The 24,835-nt window shown below is 41.9% G+C and overlaps 1 protein-coding gene across 3 annotated transcripts in view; it reads right to left on the reverse strand.

The window, feature by feature from the left end:
- Positions 1-20,357, reverse strand: part of ADCY9 (adenylate cyclase 9) — a 140,143-nt gene extending 119,786 nt beyond the window's left edge. For 2 of the 3 annotated variants that reach the window (XM_059692960.1, XM_059692958.1), the window contains exons 1-2: positions 20,220-20,357; positions 18,209-19,945 (exon numbers count right to left, since the gene is read on the reverse strand). In XM_059692960.1, the coding sequence (XP_059548943.1) occupies positions 18,209-19,901 (1,693 nt within the window). In that variant the 5' untranslated portion in view covers positions 19,902-19,945; positions 20,220-20,357. Of the gene's footprint in view, positions 1-18,208; positions 19,946-20,213 lie in introns of all 3 variants that reach the window. The other variant, XM_059692959.1, reaches the window with a different exon arrangement.
- Positions 20,358-24,835: the final 4,478 nt, after the last annotated feature.

Raw genomic sequence — 24,835 nt, forward strand, 5'->3', positions numbered from 1 at the left:
TTGTGCCCATTGTAATCCAGCTGCCCTATGGGGTGTTCCTAGCTCCCCTACCAGGGCAACTTTTCAGGGGGGTCAATAAGCAAAGTTGGGGAGCAATACCATTCACCAGAGGGGAGCACTGAGGTTGTCCCTGGAGCATGTTCCTCATAACAGTGAACATTGCCCACCCACTCATCTTCTCAGCAAACAGCAGCCTGAGCCTGGCCAACCTCCAACCTCCCCCATGTGGCCACAGAGGGATCACTGTCTTTATTTGCCCTGAAGGAGGAACAGTGTTGTTTTTTTTATTAGAAACTCAGCTTTCTGCTCCTCTACCCTAAGCAATTCTGATACTTGGTAACACTGACAAGTTTACATACTTTTTCTTGCCTTTAACTACATAAAAACAAATAAAAATGAACTCTGAACCAATGACCATGTTTGGGAGTGGAACTCTTTCAGTAGCCAACATTTTTTTAGAAAAACGTTCTATATTAAGGCAGCGCTGTGGGAACACTACTCTCTGTGGACAGTATCCCACATTCCCGCACTCTAAGGATAGCTAACAAGCAGAGAGTGTCCCCGACAGGCACAAGAGGCCCATGGGCTCACATGCCCCACGGAAACCGAAGCGAAAGCCTAATTTTACCATGCTGTATTTAGACCGTTTGAATTCATTTGAACAAGAAAGTTCCTAGAGTTGTTTGGGGCTTTTTTTTATTTTTTTTATTTCTTGTCAATATTTAAATAGTATTTTTTTAAAAGCTTGCCCTAGATAGTGACTATTTATCTAACACACCATTCCAAAGTTGCCAAATCCTGGAGGAGACTGCCGAAAACCCATATATTTATCAAAATGAAAAGTTCTCTAAACATGTCATATCTACATTATAATTTTATCCTAATTACAACACCTTTTCAATATACAGTGAACAAAGTCACTTCAAAAAAGACACATAATTCACAACACTACTTGTTACCAACTTGACTCTCAACTTGAAGGGGGTTTTCTGAAATACCTGACTGCCAGATGCGACTTTTTACATGTCTCTCATCCTAAAAAGTGACATAGGTATATCAAAGAGTCAAACATAGTTACTATATGACCCAGCAATTCCACTCAGGCGTATACCCAAAATAACTGGAAACTTGTGCCCAAACAAAAACACAAATGTTCACAGCAGCATTATTCACAATAGTCACATTTGGGTTCCTTCAACAGATGAATAAACAATGGAATTTTATTCAGTCATAAAAAGGAATGAAGCACTGATACATGCTACAACCTGGATGAAACCTGGAAAACGTCCAGGGATGTTCAGTGAGAGAAACCAGACACAAAAGGCCACGTACTGTGTGGTTCATTAATATGAAATATCTAACATAGAGACAGAAACTAATAATTTTATCCTAATCACAACACCACTTCAATATACAGTGAACAAAGTCACTGTATATTGGTGATTATCAGGAACTGGGAGGAGGGAGGAGTGGTGACTGACTGCTTAATAGGTAGGTTTTCTTTTAGGGTGATGAAAATGTCTTAGAATTAGAAGTGACAGTTGTATAGCACTGTAAATGAACTAAATGCCACTGAATTAGCTTTAAATGGCTAATATTCTGTTATGTGAATTTCATGTCAACTTTTAAAAAGTGAACAGAATATCAAGAAACTTGTAGGATAACAACAAATGGAGAAAAAGTGGCAGAATATGAGTCCTTAGAACGTTCTAGATATGGTACAAGAAACCTGACGTCCGTGGGTCAGTATCAGAGCAAGTTTACGAAAGCAACTGGGACAACACCACCAGGCCTAGAGTTTAGATTGCAAGGCAAGTTAGGTTTAGATAAATCCTAAGTCCTTACCCAAGGATTTTTATGACAATCTTACAAAAGCTATCATAAGAAATGTCAACCCCTAAGCCCAGGCACTGGATGAGTGGCATGAGATTCCCTGTGAAGAAGCATAACTGAGCACTTGACGTACAAAAATATATTTTTCTTCATCTGCAAAAGGGGGGAAGTGGGAATTCAAGTGCTGCATTCATGATCTTCAATCAGCCATAACATTAATCAACAGTTATTCTGAGATACTAATGCACCTTTCACCCACCAGATATAAAGTCACTGATATCAGTATCTGTGTTTTCACCCTGCTTTATTTTTCTGTACACTATGTCCACCTTCTGTGTATCTGTTTTTCATGGTCTCCCTTACAGCAATCATGCTGTGTCTGGTGCTCACAGCCCCAGGAGATTGCTATCGGGGCTGGAGGAAGCATGTGCAAAGGGCAGGCAAGCAACAATGACAAAAAGGCAAGTTATGTCTGGATATTAGGGAAGCCTGCACTTGACTCCTTCCTTAAATCTAAATGTGGGCCCTCCAAGCTCCTTGTTGCTAGCTTGTCTGGAATGAGGTTTCAGCATTACAGAGCTCATGCTCCCTTTGTGCCTCCCTTTCCTCATAGCTGCTCCTGGACTTCCATCAATTACATGAATTTCAACACTGATGAAAACAAATTTTGAGGGAAGGGGCATAGGGTGAAAACCAAAATATTTCTAAACACCCACCATGTACCAGGTGCTCTTATGTGCATTTTCTCATTTAATCCTAGCCCTAACCCCTCAGGTTAAGCGACTCACTTCCCCTAAGAGAAACCAGTTCTCAGACTGCCAGTTTTGAGCAAACTACATATTGACCACTTTTAAAAGTGAGACATTGACAACCCACACTCCTAAGAATTGAATCTATTTTAATATTTAGTTGAAGAGAACAACCTTACAAAGAGAAAGGCTGATGTTTTGGTAGACTTGGCAGACATACAGACATACCTGTGGAGTGAGGTTCAGTGGGAAGATCATGTAACTTACAAACCTGCCCAGAATATACTAGGCAGTCTGGCACCCTTCAGAAAGAACAAATCTTCCAAGAACAAACCACACCACCAATTTGCACTGTTTCAATGCTACTGAATGCCAGACTAATAAATTTCTAGGATGAAAATTCATGCACATCTTTGTAAGTTTAAACTTACGAAAAGGAAGAAATATGGCCAGTTCTGCCTTGGCAGTATATTAGAGAACACAACACACAAACTTTTTACCAGATTTTTCTTGAGAAAGTCTACAAAGTTCTGTCCCAAAATTCTAGTAAATTTCAACAATAATCAGTACATCCCCAGTTACCATTAACATTGTAGCTTTATAACTAGTTATAGAATTATTAATTCTAATTAATTCTTCATTAGTAATCTATAGTTCCTATTTTCTATTTCTACATACCCAAAAGAAAGCTACTTTGGTCTTTTGGAAAACATGTTCCTTTTTCTAAGACACAAATGTGATTCAAATTTCCCTTTCACCTCCCCTTTAAAAATATACTAAAAGTAGCCAAAACCGGTTTGGCTCAGTGGATAGAGCATCGGCCTGCGGACTGAAAGGTCCCAGGTTCGATTCCGGTCAAGGGCATGTACCTGGGTTGCGGGCACATCCCCAGTGGGAGATGTGCAGGAGGCGGCTGATCGATGTTTCTCTCTCATAGATGTTTCTAACTCTCTATCTCTCTCCCTTCCTCTCTGTAAAAAATCAATGAAATATATTTTAAAAAAATATACTAAAAGTAACTGTAATAACCTCTTACGAATCCTGAACTCACTACCTAGCAAACTCACTTATTCAGAATATAGCTGACAATCAAAAATTGCACAAAGACCAAATTCATAGTTCTCTTAATCAAACTACCTTTGCAGGGTTAACAAGTTTGATCATGTGTTTGGTTTTTTGTTTTGTTTTGTAATAAATTGAAAACCAACAGCAAAGCATACTAATAGCTACATAAGCTGATAAAAAGAGAGCAAGCAAAAAATATTTTAAAACATAAGTACTGGAAAAACAAAGCAATCTCAGGCTATTTAAAATAAAGCAAAAATTCCTCTCCTTATAGGATAGTTGCTATATCAGTAAAAGCCAAATAACAACCAATATAAATGAGTCCTCAAGAAAATTAAATTGTATTTGGCATATTTCATTATTCTGAAGGTAAGAAAGTGTTTTATATATTTCAGAAATGTACAACCAAATGTTTAAGCTAAAAAGGAAAATCCTCACCTCTTCAGAAAACTCAACCATCCAGAAAGACTTACTATAATTGATATTTATATCTAACAACTCTATATTTGATATTTGTATCAAATGAAGCTGGTTTCATATTCATCCATATGCTGCCCCTAAAGCTGTCTGTTAAGGAACTAAGAGAAAGGATCAGAGAATTTAATATTTAATCAACCTGAATCAAGCTCAGAAAAGAGGATAGCTGTTTAAAAAATAACTAAAGTGATTATGTGCATTAAATTATAAGTCAGTATTAAATCTCACTTAATCATGCCTTTCAAGAAAACTTCTACACACTGGTGAAAATGCTAAATTTTAGTCAAGGTATATTATTTTTTTAATATATATTTTTATTGATTTCAGAGAGGAAGGGGAGAGAGAGATAGAAACATTAATGATGTGGGAGAATCATTGATTAGCTGCCTCCTGCATGCCCCCCCACTAGGGATGTGCCCTGACCGGGGTGGGAGTGGGGGAATCAAACCATGACCTCCTGGTTCATAGGTCGACTGCTCAACCACTGAGCCACGCTGGCTGGGCAGTCAAGATATATTATTATATAATAAAAGATTTTCTATCAGCCCTAACCAGTTTGGCTCGGTGGATAGAGCATCGGCCTGCGGACTGAAAGGTCCCAGGTTCGATTCCGGTCAAGGGCATGTACCTTGGTTGCAGGCACATCCCCAGTAAGAGGTGTGCAGGAGGCAGCTGATAGATGTTACTCTCTCATCGGTGTTTCTAACTCTCTATCCCTCTCCTTTCCTCTCTGTAAAAAATCAATAAAATTTATTTTTAAAAAAATATTTTCTATCATTTCAACTTATATTTAAACAATCAGCTTGATTGTTAACTTCAAAAAGAATCACTTTTCCATCAACTGATGAATGCATAGATAAAATATACTCTATCCATACAATGGAATATTATGCAACCATAAAAAAGGATGAGGTACTGATACATGTTATAATGTGGATGAATTTTGAAAACAATATGCTAAGTGAAAGAAGCCAGTCATAACAGGCTATATATTGTGTGATTCCATTTATACAAAATGTACAGAATAGGCAAATCTGTAGAGACAGAAAGTAGATTCATGGTTGCCAGGGGCTGGGAGGTTTAGAGAGAAATGAGGAGTGACTGTTAATGAGTTTAGGGTTCTTTTTAGGATGATAAAAATGTTCTAAAATTGACTGTGGTGATTGCTGCACATACCTGAGAATATACTAAAAATCACTGAATCACATACTTGGAATGAGTAAACTGTGTGGTATGTGAATTATATCTCAAAAAAGTGGTTATTAAAATAGAAAAGCTTAAAATCATCCACTCTAAGAACACTGTTCATATTCCTTGTTCAGGAAAGTTCCACACACCATAAGCAATGCTGCTGAAAGGAACAGAAACCTTAGTGCAAACTGGAACACCTCCAAAGGAGTATATGGAATTGGTAATTTAATAGCTGCTAAATAAAGTAACAACATGACTAGAGCTATGAAAGCAAACATTTCCATCTGAACTTCAAATGGCAGAGGGGCAAAGTTGATAACTTAGAATCACCAGCTCTGAAAGTGTTCATTATCACAATTTCTTTCAAGAGTCAGAAAGAACAGAGTTAATTCATTATTACAGCTGAGAAGTTCTCTATAAAATGCTTGTCACAGATGAGAAATGTCCTTTGAAATTTTGTTGTTTGCATGATAGTTCTAAAAATTTTTAACCTTCTGCAATTACTTACACACTGAGTCAGGCACTTTAATCCTTAGAAAACAGATGACTCCAGCAAACTGTGAGTAACAGTTTCTCTAAGGGAAGCTAGAGTTTCACAAGTTGGGTCTTTGTTGAGGTAAAATTCTCTCTCAGGTCAGATGACATATGTACCCAGTGACAGCACTGTCTTTCAGAACAAAGTATAGTGTTTTTCCTTTTCTACTTTGTTTCACCAGCCATTGCAAATCACAGCAAATGTTATATTACTTTCCATGAGCTGCTTTGCTATTTAGAAAGAAGGATAAGAAACCCACTCAAATCTTTTATAAATCCTTTATAATTAAATCCAACAGTTTTTGTTTATCATTAGTGACCTCTAATTTCTAATTACAAAGTCTAAGGTAGCCACTTTCCAGGTGCATTAATTGTTGAACTAGAGTCACACTAAATAGATAGTAAATATATAGGACCCAGGCACACTAAACACACAGCAGATACAAGAACCCATCAGGAACAAGTGAGTTTTTTATTAATGGAATAATCAGTAAGAACATTATTAATCTAATATTAGCTCTGTTCTACTGCCAACACAGTAAAATTTATTTTATTGGCAACTAACCTTCCAATCTCTCCGAAATAATGTTCAAACAAGCACATTTTTTAAAAAATTGAAGCACATTTTTAAAAAATTTAATCACTTTGCATTTTCTCCAAGCCATTTCAAAAGTGTTCCTTAAACTTTCGTAATCAAATTGACACCCTGCTTTATTCAACAAACATAATAATAAAAAAAAGCATGTGTAAATTACACTTCTTTAACTCAATCTTTTTTATTTATATTCAAAGGAAGTAAAAATACTTTGGCAAATTAAGAATCTCACACATGTTCTGCAATAGCAATTCTGTAAATCTGAGTTTTCATATGCTAAATTTAACTAAATGAGGATTCATACTTTAAACAAATAGACCCAAAAAAACCCACTTCTTCATATTAAGAACGCATACTATTTCCCAATCACCTGAGAAGCTCAGCTAGTCTTAGAGAATGATGGGAAATTTAAAGCACATTTAATTCCAACTTTTTATTTTACAAATATGAGGAAACTGAGAACCAGAGAGATTAAATTATTTTCCCAAAAGTGCTTAACCAGTTAGTAAAGAAAACATCTTAAGATGAAAAAGTAATCTACTAAACAAATTCATTTATACAAATACTAAGGTAATTCTATAAAAGTACTTTACTTTCAGAAAAATCCCCTAGCCACACACCATCGGTTTTTAGACAGCTCATTCACAAAACAAAAATTAACATTAATAAACATAAGAATCATTTTCTCAAGGGAAAAAGAACACATTTATGAAATTACAGAATGCAATGTAATCTACACTTTGAATATTAACCACTTAATAGGGCAAAACTAACTGAATCAATATGCAATGCACTTCTACTTAAAATGTCAAAGCTTTTTTTTTTTTTTTAATATATTTTATTAATTTTTTACAGAGAGGAAGGGAGAGAGATAGAGAGTTAGAAACATCGATGAGAGAGAAACATCGATCAGCTGCCTCCTGCACATCTCCCACTGGGGATGTGCCCGCAACCCAGGTACATGCCCTTGACCAGAATCGAACCTGGGACCTTTCAGTCTGCAGGCCGACACTCTATCCACCGAGCCAAACCGGTTTCGGCTGTCAAAGCTTTAATGGTATATTGTATTTTAATATCCATATACAAGAAAATAAATCACATGGTTTTTTTTCCCTCTCTACAAACTAATGGTAAGAAACCTAATTTAATATTTCCCAAACAATTCAAACACAAATATAAATTATTCAAAAGCTGCTTTCATTAGCACATTTTTCTTTGGAAGGAAAAAAATGAACAGAATTTAATAGCATTATATAAAAATCCTGGAAATTATGCACAAGGACTAGCCAGGAGCTTTGCCCAAAAAAAGGGTATGCTGTTTTTCATGTGTATACATGAAAATCAAGTAAGAATTATAAAGAGCTATAGTATTATTAAAAATAAATACACTTCTTAAAATATCCATTTTTTAAAACTTAAAAATTGTTGCCTAAACTAAGCAATTCAAACTGTATTTCCTAGGCCCTAAACAAACACTTGGGTTTTCAATTACCTGAATTCCAGCCCTACCTCACAGTCTTCACTGTAGTGGCCCTGGGACCCTTAGTCCTGAGGCTAGCCATTCTCACGCACCCATGGGCCTTTATTTCACATTTCCAGGCACTATATTCGCAGCTCTCTCTATCTCCTTCCCTAGATCCTTCCAAGGCCCAGCCCATAACATCTACTTAATAAACCAATCAACCATTACTAGAAAACCAGTTGTCTGCTCTCTACCTTCTTCTTGGTTTGTTCTGTGTAGATAGATGTCTGGAGTGTGGTTTCACACACAATGGAGTGTCCATACGTGGAGCTCAAGTAGTTAGAATATTCATTCATTCATCCCACAAATATTATGAAGCATCTACTATATGCTAGGCCATGTTCCTGATGCTAGGAATACAGCCATAAATAAAATCTGCAAAAATTCCTGCTCTCAAGACACATTCTAGTAAAGTAGAGACAGATCATAAACAAAATACGTCAAATACACATAAAATACAAATAGAAAGGAGAGTGACAGAGCAGTCATTCCAGGAAGCACTATTCAGAGCAAGGTTCCTATGAAATTTCTGGAGTTAGGCCTTCTAGAACCTTCCACAACTGTCCTTGGGGATGGGGCTTGCTGGGCTGAGGGTACTCTTAGTCTGCAAACAGGTAATCTACATGTTAGTTTAGGATTTTTTTTTCATTTTATAGTTCTTTATCCCTAGTTACCAACATTCATAGGCACCTGCCACTAAACAGGTGTTGGTAAGAAAATTTTGTAGAAGAAACTGTCAGTTGTAAAAATGTACATTAAACCTTCCAAAAAGCTTAAGAAACACAAACTGTTTTGTCTGTGGTACAAATTCTTCATATAAACATGCATAGACTATTAATTTTCTTTTCAAAGAAAGGAAAGGGTAAACTTTAGCTCAGTCTCTGAATAAAATATATCAAACAGAATTAATGAGATTTTAACACCTATAATTTCTCAACTCCTTAAAACATTACTAAATGAGTATGAAAGCTATTAAAGACTACTGGGCTGTATGAAACAGACTCAGGGGCCAACCTGGAGGGATTTCCACAGACCCAAGATGGAAAAAAAAAAATTTTTTTTAATCCTCACCTGAGGATATTTCTCCATTGATTTTCAGAGAGAGTGGAAGGGAGGGGGGAATGAGGAAAGGGGAGTAGGCGGGGGGGGGGGGGGAGGGGAGAAAGAGAGAGAGAGAAACATCAATGTGAGTGAGACACTCAATTGGTTGCCTCCCACACGAGCCCTCCACGTGGCCAGGGATTGAACCTGCAACCCAGGTACATGCCCTTGACTGGGAATAGAACCGGAGACCCTTCAGTGCACAGGCCGACACTCTTCAACAACTGAACCATGCCAGCAAGGGCCAAGGTGGAAGAATTTGATCATCATCATTAAAAAAAAAAAAAGATATCTGTAATGGAGTGAAATATATCAAGAAGCTAAAATCCAAAAGTTTATATTAAGTCTTGAAAAAAGTCACTGGTCACCTTCAGAGGATGTTAAGAAACTGACTCAGACTGACAACTAGTATATAAAGGGAAAGAAGCAAGTAAATAAAATATAAACTTCTGAACACAGTTCCCATGATCCTAAGATTTCACAATGGTTGAGATTACAATGTGCATGAAAACACTCTGAACTGGAAAGAGCTAAACAAAGGGATAGTTGTTTCTGCTGTTGCTGCTGCTAATTGTCCCCACTTTCAATAACACTAGTTCATGAATCTAATCTCAAGAGTGACATGTGCCAAGCACTTTTCTAAGTACTTAACATCATTTTCTCCTTTAATCCTTACAATTATTCTATGCAGTGGGAAATAGTGTTTTCTAATACTGTCCTTTGAGTTTAAATATAGTAGTCGCCCCTAATCCTCAGGAAATACATTCCAAGACCTCAAATATGACCTCAGTGGATGTCTAAAACCTTGAATAGTACCAAGCCTTATATATAGTTGACCTTTGAACAACACGGATTTGAACTACATGGTCCACTTATACACTGATTTTTTTCATTTTATCCTTGAAGTTCAAACCCCTGTTCACAGGTCAACTTTATAGTTGGGAATCCACGTAAGCAGACGGCTGTAGTTATTCACAGATTTTCAACTACAAAGGAGGTCCGTATTATTCATGGATTTTGAACTGCAAGGCCTCTAACCCCCAAGTTGTTCAAGGGTCAACGATATATAATAAGTCCTCACTTGACGACATGGATAAGTTCTGGGACTTTAGACAAAATGACATATGTTGAAACCAATTTTACCATAGGCTAATTGATATAAACAAGTTAAGTTCCTACAGCATAAAAGATGTTGAACAAAATGACATTACTTGAGGACCTGCTGTTTAAACCTATAATAAAGTTTAATTTATAAATTAGACACAATAAGAGATTTACAATAGCTAATAAAATAGAACAATTACAACAATACACTGTTATAACAATTATGTGAGTAGCCCTAGCTGGTTTGGCTCAGTGGATAGAGCATCGGCCTTAGGACTGAAGGGTCCCGGGTTTGATTCCAGACAAGGGCACATGCCCAGGTTATGGGCTCCATCCCCAGTAGGGGATGTGCAAGAGGCAGTCGATCAATGATTCTCTCTTATCATTGATGTTTCTCTCTCTCTCCCTCCCTCTCTGAAATCAATAAAAATATATTTTAAAAAAATTTTAATTATGTGAATAGTTTGGGGGCCATTGTTAAGTAAAATAAGGGTTACTTGGACACAAGCACTGTGATACGGTGACAATTGATCTGATAACCAAGACAGCCACTACATGACTAATAGGTCGTAGTTATATAGCATGAATATGCTGGACAAAGGGATGATTCACATCCCCAGTGGGATGGAGTGGGATGGCCTGAGATTTCATTATGCTACTAAGAACAGCACACAATTTAAACTTATGAATTGCTTATTTCTGGAATTTTCCATTTAATACTTTTGGACTGCAATTGACCATAGATAACTAAAACAATAGAAAGCGAAATCACAGATAATGGGAAACTACTGTACCGGCTCCACCACTTAGCAGCTCTTTCTAGTTGTGTAACCATCCCAAAGTACTTCTCTGTGCTTCAGTTCCCTAGTGTATAACATGGAGATGTTAAGTGTCCTTACCTCCCAGCCCTATTTGTAATACGATAAGCATATCTAGTACATATTTGTTTAGGTGATTATTTGATTAATGCCTACTTCCCCTTCTAGGTTGTAGGCTCCATGAGGCCAGAGAGCTCTATTTCCAGAACCTAGTCCTGGCTTCATAAATAGTGGAAACTCATTTGATATTTGTTAAATAAGTAAATGAATTTACAGTAGAAAACAGGAGAGCTGAATAACTGCTCAAGTTCAAAACTCAGCCAATATCTCCAGAATTTCAAAGCTGAAGATTTCCTTATAATTCTTCAACTATCAAGGGGGTCACATCACGTTAAGTACCTCTAAGCCCTGTGGACCAGAATCAGCCCAAGAACAATAGTGCCTGAACTCCCTGGGGTTTTCAATAAAGAAGCTGCCAAATTTGGCAACTACAGTTATCCAAGGCAAGCTATCAGTGTTTTTGTATTTTGGACACTTGCCCTTTTTAATTCGAGAAACTGACACAATCACAGTCCCTGGTGTGTTCTGAGTTTCAGTCCCAAATTATACAAGATGTGCAACAAATAGAATGTAGGAAAAAAGAAACACCCTTGAGTGCAGTACAAAATGTGACTCACCAGCTAAAAGAGTTGGTTATTATTTATTGAACAGCTGTTGTGATCAAGTCACTATGCTAGTGCTTTACTTAATCATCATCTCATTTGATTCTCCCCATAACCCTCTGACAGAGGTATTGTCATTCCTTTAAACTGGAGAGTCCCTATATAGTTTGTCCAACGTTCCATGGCTCAGAAATCACAGAACTCAGAATTAAGTCCAAATGTATCAGAAACCAAATTCCATACACCCAACCACCAAAGGGTGAGCCCTGCAAAAATAAATTAAAAGAACCAAGTTGATAGTTTTCATCATAAACCCTAAACACCAGCAACAAATATTTGGCAGAATCACAAAAGGATTTTTTTGTTGTTGAGAAAAAGTAAATGTATGAACTAAAGTCACTAGCTACTTCTACAATAAATGTGATATGTCTATCATAATTCCAATTTGAGTTGTTTCATCTACTTTGAGAATGTATGTTTGGGTAGCAGTTCTCAAGGTGTGGTCTGTAGCCCCCTAGGGGTCCCTGAGACCTCTGCAAGGTATCTGTGAAGTCAAAACTTTTTCCATAATAATGCTATGATGTTATTTGCCTTTTGCAGTGTTGACATTGGCAATGACGGTACAAAAGTAATCGTGGGTAAAACTGCTGATGCCTGAATCAAAGCAATGGCACTAAACTGTACTAGTCATCATTGTGTTCTTTACCACCACATACTTGCAAAAGGGAAAAAAAGTCAGTTTCATTTAAGAATGTCCTTTGAGGAAGCAGTAAAAATGAATAATAGTGTTAAATCTCAACCTTGAATGCATGTCTTTCTCATAATCTGTGACAAATGGGAAAAAGTGCCTACAGCACTTCCATTGCACTCAGATGTACCATGATTGTCAAGAAAAGCATCCATGCAACTGTTTGGGTTACAAGCTGAACTAGCTGCTTTTTTGGTAGAATATTCTTTATACTTGACCTACAAACAAACTATGGTCATTTAGATGAGTATTTGGCAGACTGTTCCTGAAAAATGAACAAAATGAGTCTGCCACTTCAAGGAAAACAACTGACAGTATTTGTTGCCAATGATAAAATTCAAACTTTCAAGTGAAAACAAAAATTCTGGAAAACTCTTATCTGCCACTGTGAAATTGACATCTTCCCAATATTAAAGGCTTTGTTTATGTTGACATTGGGAAGATCTGTATAACAAAACACCAATATTTTTGAAATAATCAATGCATGATGTTACAAAACACACTTGGGTAAAGATTCATGCTTCAAGAATCCAATGGGCTTTTAATAGCATATAAAGAAATTGATTAATAGGATTTCAGATCCATTTTGCAAGTAACCCTTAAGAAACTACCACTTGTCTGTTGGGTGTTAGTTTGGTATCTAAGAAAAATATCCACAGTTATCTAAAAAGGCGATTAAAATGTTCCTCCATTTTCCAACTACCTCTACATCAAAGTAAAGCCAAATTTTCTACACATTCATCAACATCCTGCAACAATGCCAAAGAAGCTAAAAAAAATCTAGCTGACATATTTTAAAATGGCTAAAATAATAAATAAATTTTACGTGTATTTTACCAGTTTTTTAAAAATCCAGTCTTTGATTAATACAGACATTAAAGAGATCTGCAGAAATGTCAAATAGTGCCACTCTTCTCACCAAATTTCTTTATGAAAATATTTTTTTGCCTTAACTGGTATGGCTTGTTAGATAGAGCATCAGCCTGCGGACTGAAGGGTTCTGGGGTCGATTCCTGCCAAGGGCACGTACCTTGGTTGCAGGCTCAATCCCTGGCCCTAGTTGGAGTGCATGCAGGAGGCAATCAATCAATGTGTCTCTCTCACATTGATGTTTTTCTCTCTCTGTCTCTCCCCCTCCCTCCCACTCTCTCTAAAAATCAATGGAAAAATATCCTTGGGTGAGGATTAACAAAAAGTAATAAAATTAAAGCACAAATACCTCTAAAAAATATTTTAATCTGGTTACTTTTATAAAAACATGTTATTTATATTAACATGCAATGGGTACAATGGGCTTATTATTTTTAAATGAGTCAAGGAAAGACTTCTGAATCTTCTGTTTCAATTTCTAATAAGGTAAATATCAATATATAACTTACATAAACACAAGTTCTTTAGCTTCCATAGTAATTTTTAAAAGTATAAAGGGGTCCTGAGACCAAAAAGTGTAAGAACCACTGGCTTGTGGAAAAAGACTCATAAACCAGTCAGGGCTACTCCTGACCATTACAATCCCAGAATTCCAACACCTTCTCAAATCTGTCCTGTCCCAGCTTCCACCCTCTGGTTCTACTATTGCTGCCACCACCATCAGCCTTGGGGGGAGGGGAACTTGACCTTCCAGCCTATTCCAAGGGAAGGAGCCTCTCTTACCTCAGCAGAGCATGCTAGACAGTTCCCTTCCTGTTTTCAAAAAAACTCTCCCCTCTTCTATAAAACCATGATTGTGGGTGGAGTGACTGAGCACGTTTGTTTTATCTTCCTAATATTTAAGAGGGGAGAAATAAGATGTCTGGAAGCATTCTCTGACAGTTTCACCTTTGGTCTTTGTGACTCGACCTATAATAGGAAAAACCAAAAGTTCTAGACAAACACATCATCTTTTTGCTTGTGGCCCAAGGCAGAATAGAACAGGGTCCAGTGGTTCATCCCAAATGGTGTGGAAGGGCCCTGCTCCCATCATTCAAATCATATTATTTCTCCCTGTTTTTAATAATAACTGCTCCTCACTTTTGGGATAATTTCCAAATTCCTAGTCCTGAAAATTCTTGCTACCTTCTCGCTCAGTGATTGGCCACCATATCTAAAATTACACACACACACACAAACACATATTCCATATCCTTTTTCCTGCTTTATATTTTCTCCTTAGAAGTTAACATAAAACAAACTTTATATTTTACTTATTTGTTTACTGTCTGACTGCAGTATTAGAGCGGAACAACCAAAAGGCAGGAATTTTTGTCTGCTGTATTCACTGCTGTATCCCCAGCACCTAGAACTGTGCCCAGCACAAAATGAATTATTTGTTGAATGAATGAATGAATGAATGAATGAACAAGCCAGGGGTTCCTGGCCTGTCATATTCTGCATTCTCCACCATACCATAGAAACTTCAAAGGCCTCTCACCCATTCCTGACTTAAAACTGTCCCCAGGACAATTCCAGAAACTTGAAATGTCATTTCCCATTCAAACCATCAAGCAAGCCCCTTGCCTCCCCCAGTTGTCTGTTTAAACCAGGCTCCAAGTCTATCAAGTTGATCTTACTACTCTCATATCTCTCCCATCATCTCCATCACCACTATTGTTACCTTGCCTCAAGCTACCATCAGTCCTGCTTGGATTTACTGAAACAGCTGACTAATTTCCAGTCTCATACCTTCTAATACTGTCCCTGGAACTTAAAGAGTTAGCTTTCTAAAACTGCAAATCAGATCACTTAAGCCTCCTGCATAAAACCTATCAGTGGCTCCCCATTACCTACAGGACTGAATCCAAACCCCTTCCCAAGTCACCCACAACCTTCCTTGTCCTAATGAACTACTTACAATTGCCCAACCCACCAAGAAACACAACCTCAAACCTTTGCCCATACTATTCCCACTGCACCAAATGTTCTGCTTCTATCTACCTGGAGAGCCACTGCTCAATCTCAAAACTCACCCCAAGTTCATGCACCTCCCTAAAGCGTTCCTGACTCTACATACTCTATAACATTTATAACTGTGAGCTCAAAGAGGTGAGGAACTGTCATGACTCCATCTGTGCATCCTCAGGGCCAGGTGCATTGTAAGAGCACAATAAAGATTTCCAAGGAGTGAGTGAATGTGCATAAATAATCAAAGTCCACCTTCCACAAAGCCTGTTTGGATAAAATAGAGGAGTAGCTTCCTTTCACGCTGCCAGGCTAGTTCAGGAATCCCCAGTTTACTCTACCCATGTTCATTTCTACAGAGCCCTCTACTGGGTATTTTTAACCCCATATTCTGAAAAGGGGATGAGAGGGAAAGGCTAATGCCCAACATTGTATAAAAAAATATCTACCACAAATCCAAAGACAGGCTAAAAGAAATCTTACATATATAACCTTAACCCCATGTTTGAAAAGCGTTTTCTACACACCATGTGATCATCTCAATTTGGCAGATTTGAATGTCTGGAGAATCGAACTGTGCAATTTCAAAAAGGGGCAGGAAGTTGTGTAGACATCCTCTATTAGTGGAGTCCTGTCCACAAAGATTTTCCAAATAAGCTGAATACAGCAAAATTCATGGTCTCAGGGAAACAGTTAAAGGAGGGAATACCATGTAAAGAAATCACTGGTTTAGCTAAGCCTTGTCTTTCCCTATCTTCCATCCAGTACTAAAATTTTTCCTTATAAATACATAATACACACAATTTAGAGAAAAAGGGAATTTACCAAATTTACATACACTATTTGAAGTTTAAAAAAAAATCAACAAACCCATTCTAGATTTTTTTGCCTGCGTCTTTAGACCCTTGGTCCATAAACTGAAAATAAAATTACCCATCAATCAACAAAAATTTTTTGTTAATTTGGGTACTGCCAAAAATTCAACGACTTGGCCATTTCCAGACATACTTAATGATTACATCTGTTCTTATTTTTGAAATTCAAGTAATGCCCTGTTCAAAGTATCCCTGACAGAATTGCTATCATTGTCATACTTAATTTTACATAGTATAGCACAGCTCCATTCTCTGGAATCTATCCCACTATTTCTGAGGACAGAGCCTATAGATGCCAAAATGTCCAGCAGTAATTACATCTGCACCCCACTCCACTGGCACCTTCAGAGTCGAGAGCGAGAGCCACTCTCCTACAGGGAAAAACACTTGTCATGGAAGAATCTCTCAAGTGAACTGCGAAGTGTAGTTTCTGACCTCATCAATGTAGCATTTAAAACTCTCGAGGTCAGTGGTTCTCAACCTTGGCTGCACATTAGAATCACCTGGGAATCTTGTTAAAATCCTGATTTCTGGGCCTCATCCTCCGGAAATTGTTTCTTTGTTACTAATAATGAGGCCCAGAAATCAGAATTTCAACAAGATCCCCAGGTGATTCTAATGTGCAGCCAACGTTGAGAACCACTGCTCTAGGTAGAGGTAATTATCAGGTGAAAATGTTCTTCTACTACATCATTATTCAACTACTAGCAAAATTACCTACAGGCCTGCCCAAGAAACACAACTTCTAATAAAGTTCTAATAAAGAAAAATCAGGAGAAGGATAGAGCACCCTGGCCAGATAACCAATAACTAAATGATGTGGGGAACTCTGATCACAAGCAGAGAAAGAAAATATCAATTGAGCATATAGGATTGTCTGAAGGCTGACAACCTATTCAGGCCCTCAAACTCAACCATGTACTGTCTCTGATTACTTCCCCCATCTCTGATTTGAGCTGTTACTTCTCCTTCTGAGGATTCCCTTTCCTGGGGTTTTTCACTGTGTGATTATGCAACATGTGGGCACAATAAAACATATAATATAGCTTTACTGATTTAGGCTTTTAAAAATCCATGTGATTTTCTCTACATACTACCTAAGTAGATGTTCCTTCAATCTGGAAGATTTTAGTAAAACATAAGGACTATTTTTCAAAAGTGTTTTTCAGAATCCTTACTTTTGTTCCCACTTACTTAAATATCACTTCCTAGACTTCAAATATTTTTGTCCTGTATGAAAATAATAAAATTAAAGAAGCCCAGTGAAAACATCAAGAATAGCAGTAAGGAACTTAAGACTTGGACAAGGGACCAGATACTAATCTGAGGGGCTGGAGGTAGGGGGTCTAAATATTGCTCTGAGTGCACTGCTTACTTTCAAGTCACCTGATGGTTTGAGAAGTTCAACATTCTAAAATACTGTAGTCTATATGATAATACAAATACCATGATAAGCATCATTAAATAAAGTTGAAAGCTGAAAATGCAAATTTTTTTTTTTTAAAGAGACATAGGCAAAGGGAGTGTACACTTAGGAGTACATGATTCCATCTAATTTTCAGAGTCCTACAGGGCTGAGATGACTTCCTTGTCCCAGCAAAGGGAGGCCTAGACAGGAGAAATGTTTTATTCTTCACATTGTTGGAAAAGGGCACAAGAAAACGTTTTGATGGGACTTAAGGGTGACCAAATGAAATGCAAAGGCAACTTCTTAAAGTGCTACAAAGTTCTGACTGCAGGGCTTCGAAGGTACCCTGACATTCATCAGGCCTGCCCCCAGAATTTCAGAAATATTAACAGCCAACTGGCAAGGAAATACATTTTCAAAGTTCTACTTCCTTCTATGGTCTCACCTAGGTCAGCACTGCCACAGTGTGAACAAATCTGTGATATTTGACTCAATGGAGGGAAAGTCCTACTGGCTCTGAGATGCCCCCACAGTAAGGTATCGAGACAAATACTGACGCTGGAAAGAGACTGGTTTGTGTTTTTGTTTTGTTTTTTTCAACACAAACAGGATTAGGGAGGGAAATGACTAGGCAAAGAAATACACGTACCTTTCAACTGGTCAACAACAACGCTCGGGCCTAGGCGTTCAGTAACTCTCCCATCCTCCATTTCATACCGATCATCTAGGTATTTTGCAGTGGCCTCGGAAATGTGAACCTTGCCAGCCACTCCCAGCTGCTCCATGAGATTGGCCAGGTTCACGTCATTGGACCACACGTCGAATTTAAACCTCCTCATGCCCAAGATGCCACACAAGACAGTCCCCGTGTGAACCCCAACACGCATGTTCACCATTTCTTTCTTCTCCTGGCAGAAGTGCTCGATGGCTTTTATCATGCCCAAGCCCATTTCGATGCAGCAGTAGGCATGGTCGGCCCGGGGCTCGGGGCACCCTGCCACACAGTAGTAGCAGTCTCCCAGGGTGCTGATTTTCTCACACTTGGTCTCTTCACACAACCGGTCGAAGCGACCAAACAGATCATTGAGGAGACCCACCAGAGCATGAGCAGACTTGTTGGCACTCATCTTGGTGAAGCCCACAATGTCTGCAAATAAAATACTGACCTCTTCGATCTGCTGCATCTTAAATGGGCGGAATGCTATAGGGGCTTTCTGTATGGAAGACTTTTTCTTCCTGTTCTTGGGGCTGGAGGTAGCATGCCTTTTCACAGAATTCTCACTCTCCTCATCTCCCTGTTTCATCAAGTCATCAGCTATGATTCTTGGCATCACAGAGTGAATCATCCTCTCTTTCAGGGCTTTTTCCACTTCCAGATCCTTCCCATGCATAATTGACTGTCCCACCTTGAGGAAGGTGCTCCTGGATCTCACCTGGGACATGATGAAGAGGTGGATCCCAATGGCATGAATGCAGACATGGAGTAGGGCTCGGCTCAGCAGCTCCCAGTGCCCGGGCCCTGCTTCGGGTGAGGGGAAGCAGTCTTCATCTTGGAAATGATAGCCAAAGGTCTCAAAAAGAACAGAATACGCCACTCCCAAAAACAAGCTCAAGTACAAAGGTAAGTGCATGATGGTGTAGAGCAAAAAGAGCACTTCGATGCACATGGAAAAGCTCCCCACTTGAGATAAGCAAGTGACTGTGGACTTAGCTGAGGGAGTATGATTGGAGCTGTCAACACGTCCTGAGAGAGGCGTCAGAACCTGGAACTGGGCAGCCAGGGTCAGAGCGAACACCAGGAGGGTGAAGACCAGCGAGGTCCACACATAATGTCGGGCATACAGCCTGGTGAAGGTAAACAGGAAGAAGCCCACACACACCACGAGGAAGCACAGAGCGGGGGCTGCCATGACAATCAGTTTGGATCTCATGTGGACCCCAAAATAGATGCTCCAGAGCAGGCAGGCAAAGCCCATGTAGAACAGCGCGTACCGGAAGCGGCGCTGGGTCTGCGGGAAGCAGCGCTCCAGACAAGCCTCCTCCAGGTTCACCGAGTCGAACTTGGGGTCCCACCACCGGCGGGAGGCCCTCTCGAACAGCTGGGGCAGCTTCTTCTGCCTGCGCAGGCGGCCCCCGGCGCCCGCTCTCCGGGGGACACCCCCCGAGTCCCCGGAGCTGCTACAACTGGAGGAGATGCTGTACTTGCAGTGTTTGGGGTGGCTGTTGGACGGCAGCTGCTTGGGGTTGATTCTGACCCTCACGCTGTTGCTGTCTCCGCTGGAGTCGCAGCTCACTTCGGTGCTGTGGTGCGGCAGCAGCTGCTGGTGGGGCGGGGAGGCCATGTTGCCGCGCGCCCGCAGCCGCCCCCGGCCGGGATCGCCGCTACCTGTCGGCGGGACAAGCAGAGTTAGGCCGGGGTACACGCACCTGAAGGCCACCGGCTCTGCCCACGTTCCCAGGGGCTGCCCCCGCGCTCTACTTGCAAAGGCACCATCTGCTCACACCACTGCGGTCATGTCTCATCCGCGCTCCCACCGCCCCACCTCGAGGCCGACCCCGGCCACCCGGCGCGGGCCGGAGCGCCCCGGGTCCACCAGGCGGCGGCCACCCCGCCCGCGGCACCGCCCGCGCCCGCGGCGTGTCCCCGCGCTCACACTCGCCTGCTGTGCCCCCCGCGGCGGCGGAGTGGGGTCCGGCCCCCGGCTTTCTCACGCCGCCGGCCGCTCGGGCGAACGCGGCTCTCCGGGCGGCGGCGGCGGGCCCCTCATGCTGCGCGCGGCGCGGCGCCTCCACTGCGTCAGGCCGCCGGCCAGACCCCGCTGTCCCGCCCCGCGCTCGGCGGCCCCGCGGGAGGCGGGCGGCGAGTTGGCGGAGCCCGCGGCGCTCCGGCCGCCCCAGTCAGCGCGACCCGTCCAGAGACGGCTGCGGCCAGCCCCTCCCGCCCGCTCCCGAGGCCGACCCCACGAGCGGGGATGCCCGGGGCCCCTCCCGCCCGCACCGAAGGCAGGGCGCGGGCCCCTCCGCCGGCGGCCCGTGCGCGGCACTGCCGCAGAGCCCGCTCCCGCGACGCCGGCCCGGGACGCCGGCCCGGGGCAGCCTCCCGAGCTAGAGATGCCGCCGCGGCCGCGGCCACCGCCACTGCCGAGCCCCGCGGTGCCGCTGCCTCATGTCGGAAGAGCCGCCGTCTCCGGCCCCCTCCCCGCCCCCTCCCGCTGTCACTGACAGACTCCCGCCCGCGCCGCCCCTCGCCCCGCCGCCGCAGCGCGCACGCGCAGCCCGCGCTCGCCGCCGACGCCGCCGCCGGCCTCTAAGACGCGCACGGTGCGCGCGCCGGGTGGACGAGGCCGGCGGGGCTGCGGGGCGGGGGCGGGCGCGGGCTGCGGCTCCGCCCTCCGCCCGGGGCAGCGCCGCGCCCGGCGCGAGCTCTGCGGTGCAGCCGGGCTGGCCGGGCCCGGGGGGCCGGCTAGGAGACCACCTATCCCCCGGTTCGGTCCCCGCATCCGCTCGGGGAAACCTGGGAGGCCTGCTAGCACGGGAACAGCTGGGGTGCGAGGTTGAGGAAATGGAGATGTTTGCCCTCCCCCTCGGCACACCTTTTTTATAAATAGAAGTTTGCCACTACTGTATTTGCCTACCCTAAAGGGAGGCGCCCCTTCCCTATAAGCAACGAGCACATGCCCTCCCCCCAGCACCGGCGCCTTCCTGAGCATGCTCCCCGGTGGACCCAGCCTCTGGTGGACAGAGGGGCAGGTCTCCAGGGGCCGTGGTTGCCCCTAGAAAATCGGTGCCACTGAGAACCAGGTTCTCCACCCCCAGAGATTCCCTTCCCATCCTTGGGTCATCTCCCCCTCCTCATAGAAACTGTTTTTCCTTTTCCACAAATGAGACTTTGGAAGCAATCTGCTGCCCGGTGGACAGTCCTACAAGTGGCCTCCATTAGCATTGTCTGCACCATGTAAATGCAGTCCTATACTCCCCAGTGTGCCAATCCTGGCCCTTCTCCCCACACCTCACAGTACTACCTGCCAGTCACAGGGGTCTCCTCCCTCCTTCCCTCATCCACCAGGCGGAGCCCACCCCAGGTTTCACTGTTGAATTAGAAAATAAAGTAAAATGTGGTCTGTCCACAAAATATTCTTCATACATAAAAATAAATAAAGTACTGATTCATGCTGCAACCCGGATGAACCTTGAAAACATGATGCTTAGTGAAAACAGCCAGTCAAAAAATTCCATTCATATGCAATGTCCAGAATAGGCAAAATCATAGAGACAGAAAGCAGATTAGTGATTGCCAGGGGCTGAGGGATGGGCATGGGGAGCGACTGCTAATGGGTAAGGGATTTTTTGGTGGGTGGAAATGTTCTGGACAAGGTAGATATACAACACTGTAAATGTACTAAATGCCACTTTAAAATGGTCTAAATCAACGGTTCTCAACCTGTGGGTCGCGACCCCTTTGGGGGTCGAACGACCCTTTCACAGGGGTCGCCTAAGACCATTGGAAAACACATATATAATTACATATTGTTTTTGTGATTAATCACTATGCTTTAATTATGTTCAATTTGTAACAATGAAAATATATCCTGCATATCAGATATTTACATTACGACTCAATAACAGTAGCAAAATTACAGTTATGAAGTAGGAACGAAAATAATTTTATGGTTGGGGCTCACCACAACATGAGGAACTGTATTAAGGGGTCACGGCATTAGGAAGGTTGAGAACCACTGGTCTAAATGGTAAGTTTTCATGTTATGTGTATTTATTGCAATAAAGGAAAAAACAAAACAAAAAATAGATCATTGCTGTGGTATTTCTGCGTAAAGTTCACAGCCTCAATCTAATCATAAGAAAACATCAAGCGAACCAAAGTTGAGAAATATTTTTTCCAAGTAATTGACCGGTACTCACCAAGAATGTCAAGGTCATGAAAGACAAAGACTGAGAACTGTCACAATTTGAAGAAAATTAAGGAATACAACAACTAAATGGAGTACAGGATCCTGATTTGGAACTTGGAACAGAAAAGGACAAAGGAATAAGGTCTGCAGTTTAGTTAATAGCATTGTGCCAATGTTAATTTGCTGGGTTTTGACCATTGTACTGTGATTACGTATGATGTTAAAATTAGGGAAGCTTAGTTATAAAGTATAAGAGAAACTTGCTAGTGTTTTTTCAACTTTAAGTCTAAAACTGTTTCAAAATTTTTTTAAAAGTTAAAAATAAAAACAAACTTTTATTGAACATCAGCTGTGAGCCATGTACTCTCACGTATCCCATTTTTACCGATGAAGAAACTAAGGTTCAGAAAAGTGCATTGCCCAAGCCAGTAAGTGTAATAATAGTAAACCACTGGACACTTTCGCTTGTGATCTAGTTGGTCCTTACCACAACCCTCTGAGGTAGATATTATTGTCCCTATTTTAGAGATGTGAAACTGGAGGTTGAAGAGCGAGGTGCCCAAAGTCACATAAACGCTAGGGACAGAGCTCAGATTCAAAACCGGATCAGACTCCTACAGCCACAACACTCCCCATGGCCCCAGCACCACCCTTTGTAAGCCTTGTGGTGGTCCTTCATGTATCCCACTGTCTTCTACTTCCCGACTGAGCTGGGCAGGAAGTCCTTGGAGACAGCTCTTATGGTTTTCATTCCCCCACTTAATGCAACCCTAAACGCCCCATTTCATGGTTTTCCTCAGTAATCTGAGAGATAGCCTGTCTACAGTTTAACTCCCCTCCCCAAATCATTTCAGTCCACCTGTCATTTGTAGTGACTTAGCATTTACATATTAATTAGTCATCAGATTTTTAGACACAAGTAATGATACACCCCACACCCTCTCTCTTGTATGTTTTCTGGAAGTAGTTGGGCTACATTCCCAGCTGTTGAAACCTATAAACTGCCAGAGTTTCCTTCATCTCCAGGTTAGAGCATCAGTCATTCCATAAACCCTGAGATTGGGGACCATGTGCCAGGCACTGTGCATTAGGCCCTGGGTGCATAATCATATACAAAGGAAGATAATTACGTTCTCACAATGCCAAGAACTGGAGGGGAGTCACTGGAGAGTCCTGGGTCTCTTCTCCACCCCCAGGAAGCATAAAGGTGCCAGACACGGGACAGATATAACAGCCTTCTCCAACCATCCAACTCAGGCTGCTGCCAGATCTGGAGGGTTTCCTCTCCATCTGTGATGTGCACAGATCTTCCACCAGACACAGCACAAATCAGAATGTATCCATACAAACTCAGCAAAAGCTCTCGAAAAGCCTCACTGGCCTCACATGGAAGTTCAGTGAGGGCTTGTGCTATCAGAAGTCACCTGGGGTGACAATCATGATTCCCTTTGAGTTAAGTAGCTTGGAAACCACCTCCTCCCACCCCCATTGAGCTACACAAAGGCACATTCAAACGCACACGGCAGTATAAATGCATTGGGACAGATAATCACCCTATAAATCATAATACAAATACCTTGAGTTGTGAAATACTTTACAGTTTGCAAGAGTCTTATACCGATACTCCTTCCTTTAATTCTCACGACAGTGCTGTGAAGTGCGGGGACAGGCCACACTGGCCTCCTCACACAGAGACAGGCATCGGAGGTCACAGAGCCAGTCCATGGCAGAAGTGCTCTAGAATACCTGGTTTCCCAGCCTGTTATTCTCTCTGTCCCACCCCGATAGTAATAACTCCCACTATGGTCTCTATCTTCTGAGGAAACCAAAGTGGAGCTAACAAATACTATAGGGAATATTTGAACTCAGGTGAGTCCCTGAATGCCACCTTTTAACTCAGCTGCACTCAATTTACTCCTGTTCCATCCAGTCCCTCCCTCATTGGCACTGGGTCCCTGGTACATACAAGGGGCTGCACAGCCAGGCCACAAGCTGGCCAGAGTCAGGCTCTCAATCCAAGGTAGGGCCGGTCTTGCATCCTGGATTCCACACCCATAATTAGGGGATGTGTTACTTTGCTGTTGCGCTGTAAAAATTATCACAAATTTTGTGGCTTAAGACAACAGAAATTTATTGTCTCACAGTTCTAGAGGCCAGAAGTCCAAGGTCAAGGTGTCAGCAGGGCCTGCTCCCTCTGAAGGCTCTAGGGGAGGATCCTTCCTTGTCTCTCACAGCTCCTGGGGGCTCCTGGCAGTCCTTAGCTGGGGGCCTGCATGGCTTCAATCTCTGCCTCCATCCTAACATGGCCTCCTCTATCTCAGGATCTCTAATCTCCCTCTGCCTCATTCTCTTCTCTGTTTTTAAAT

The sequence above is a fragment of the Myotis daubentonii genome, chromosome 4 (assembly GCF_963259705.1).
Source record: "Myotis daubentonii chromosome 4, mMyoDau2.1, whole genome shotgun sequence".
Taxonomy (NCBI): Eukaryota; Metazoa; Chordata; class Mammalia; order Chiroptera; family Vespertilionidae; genus Myotis; species Myotis daubentonii.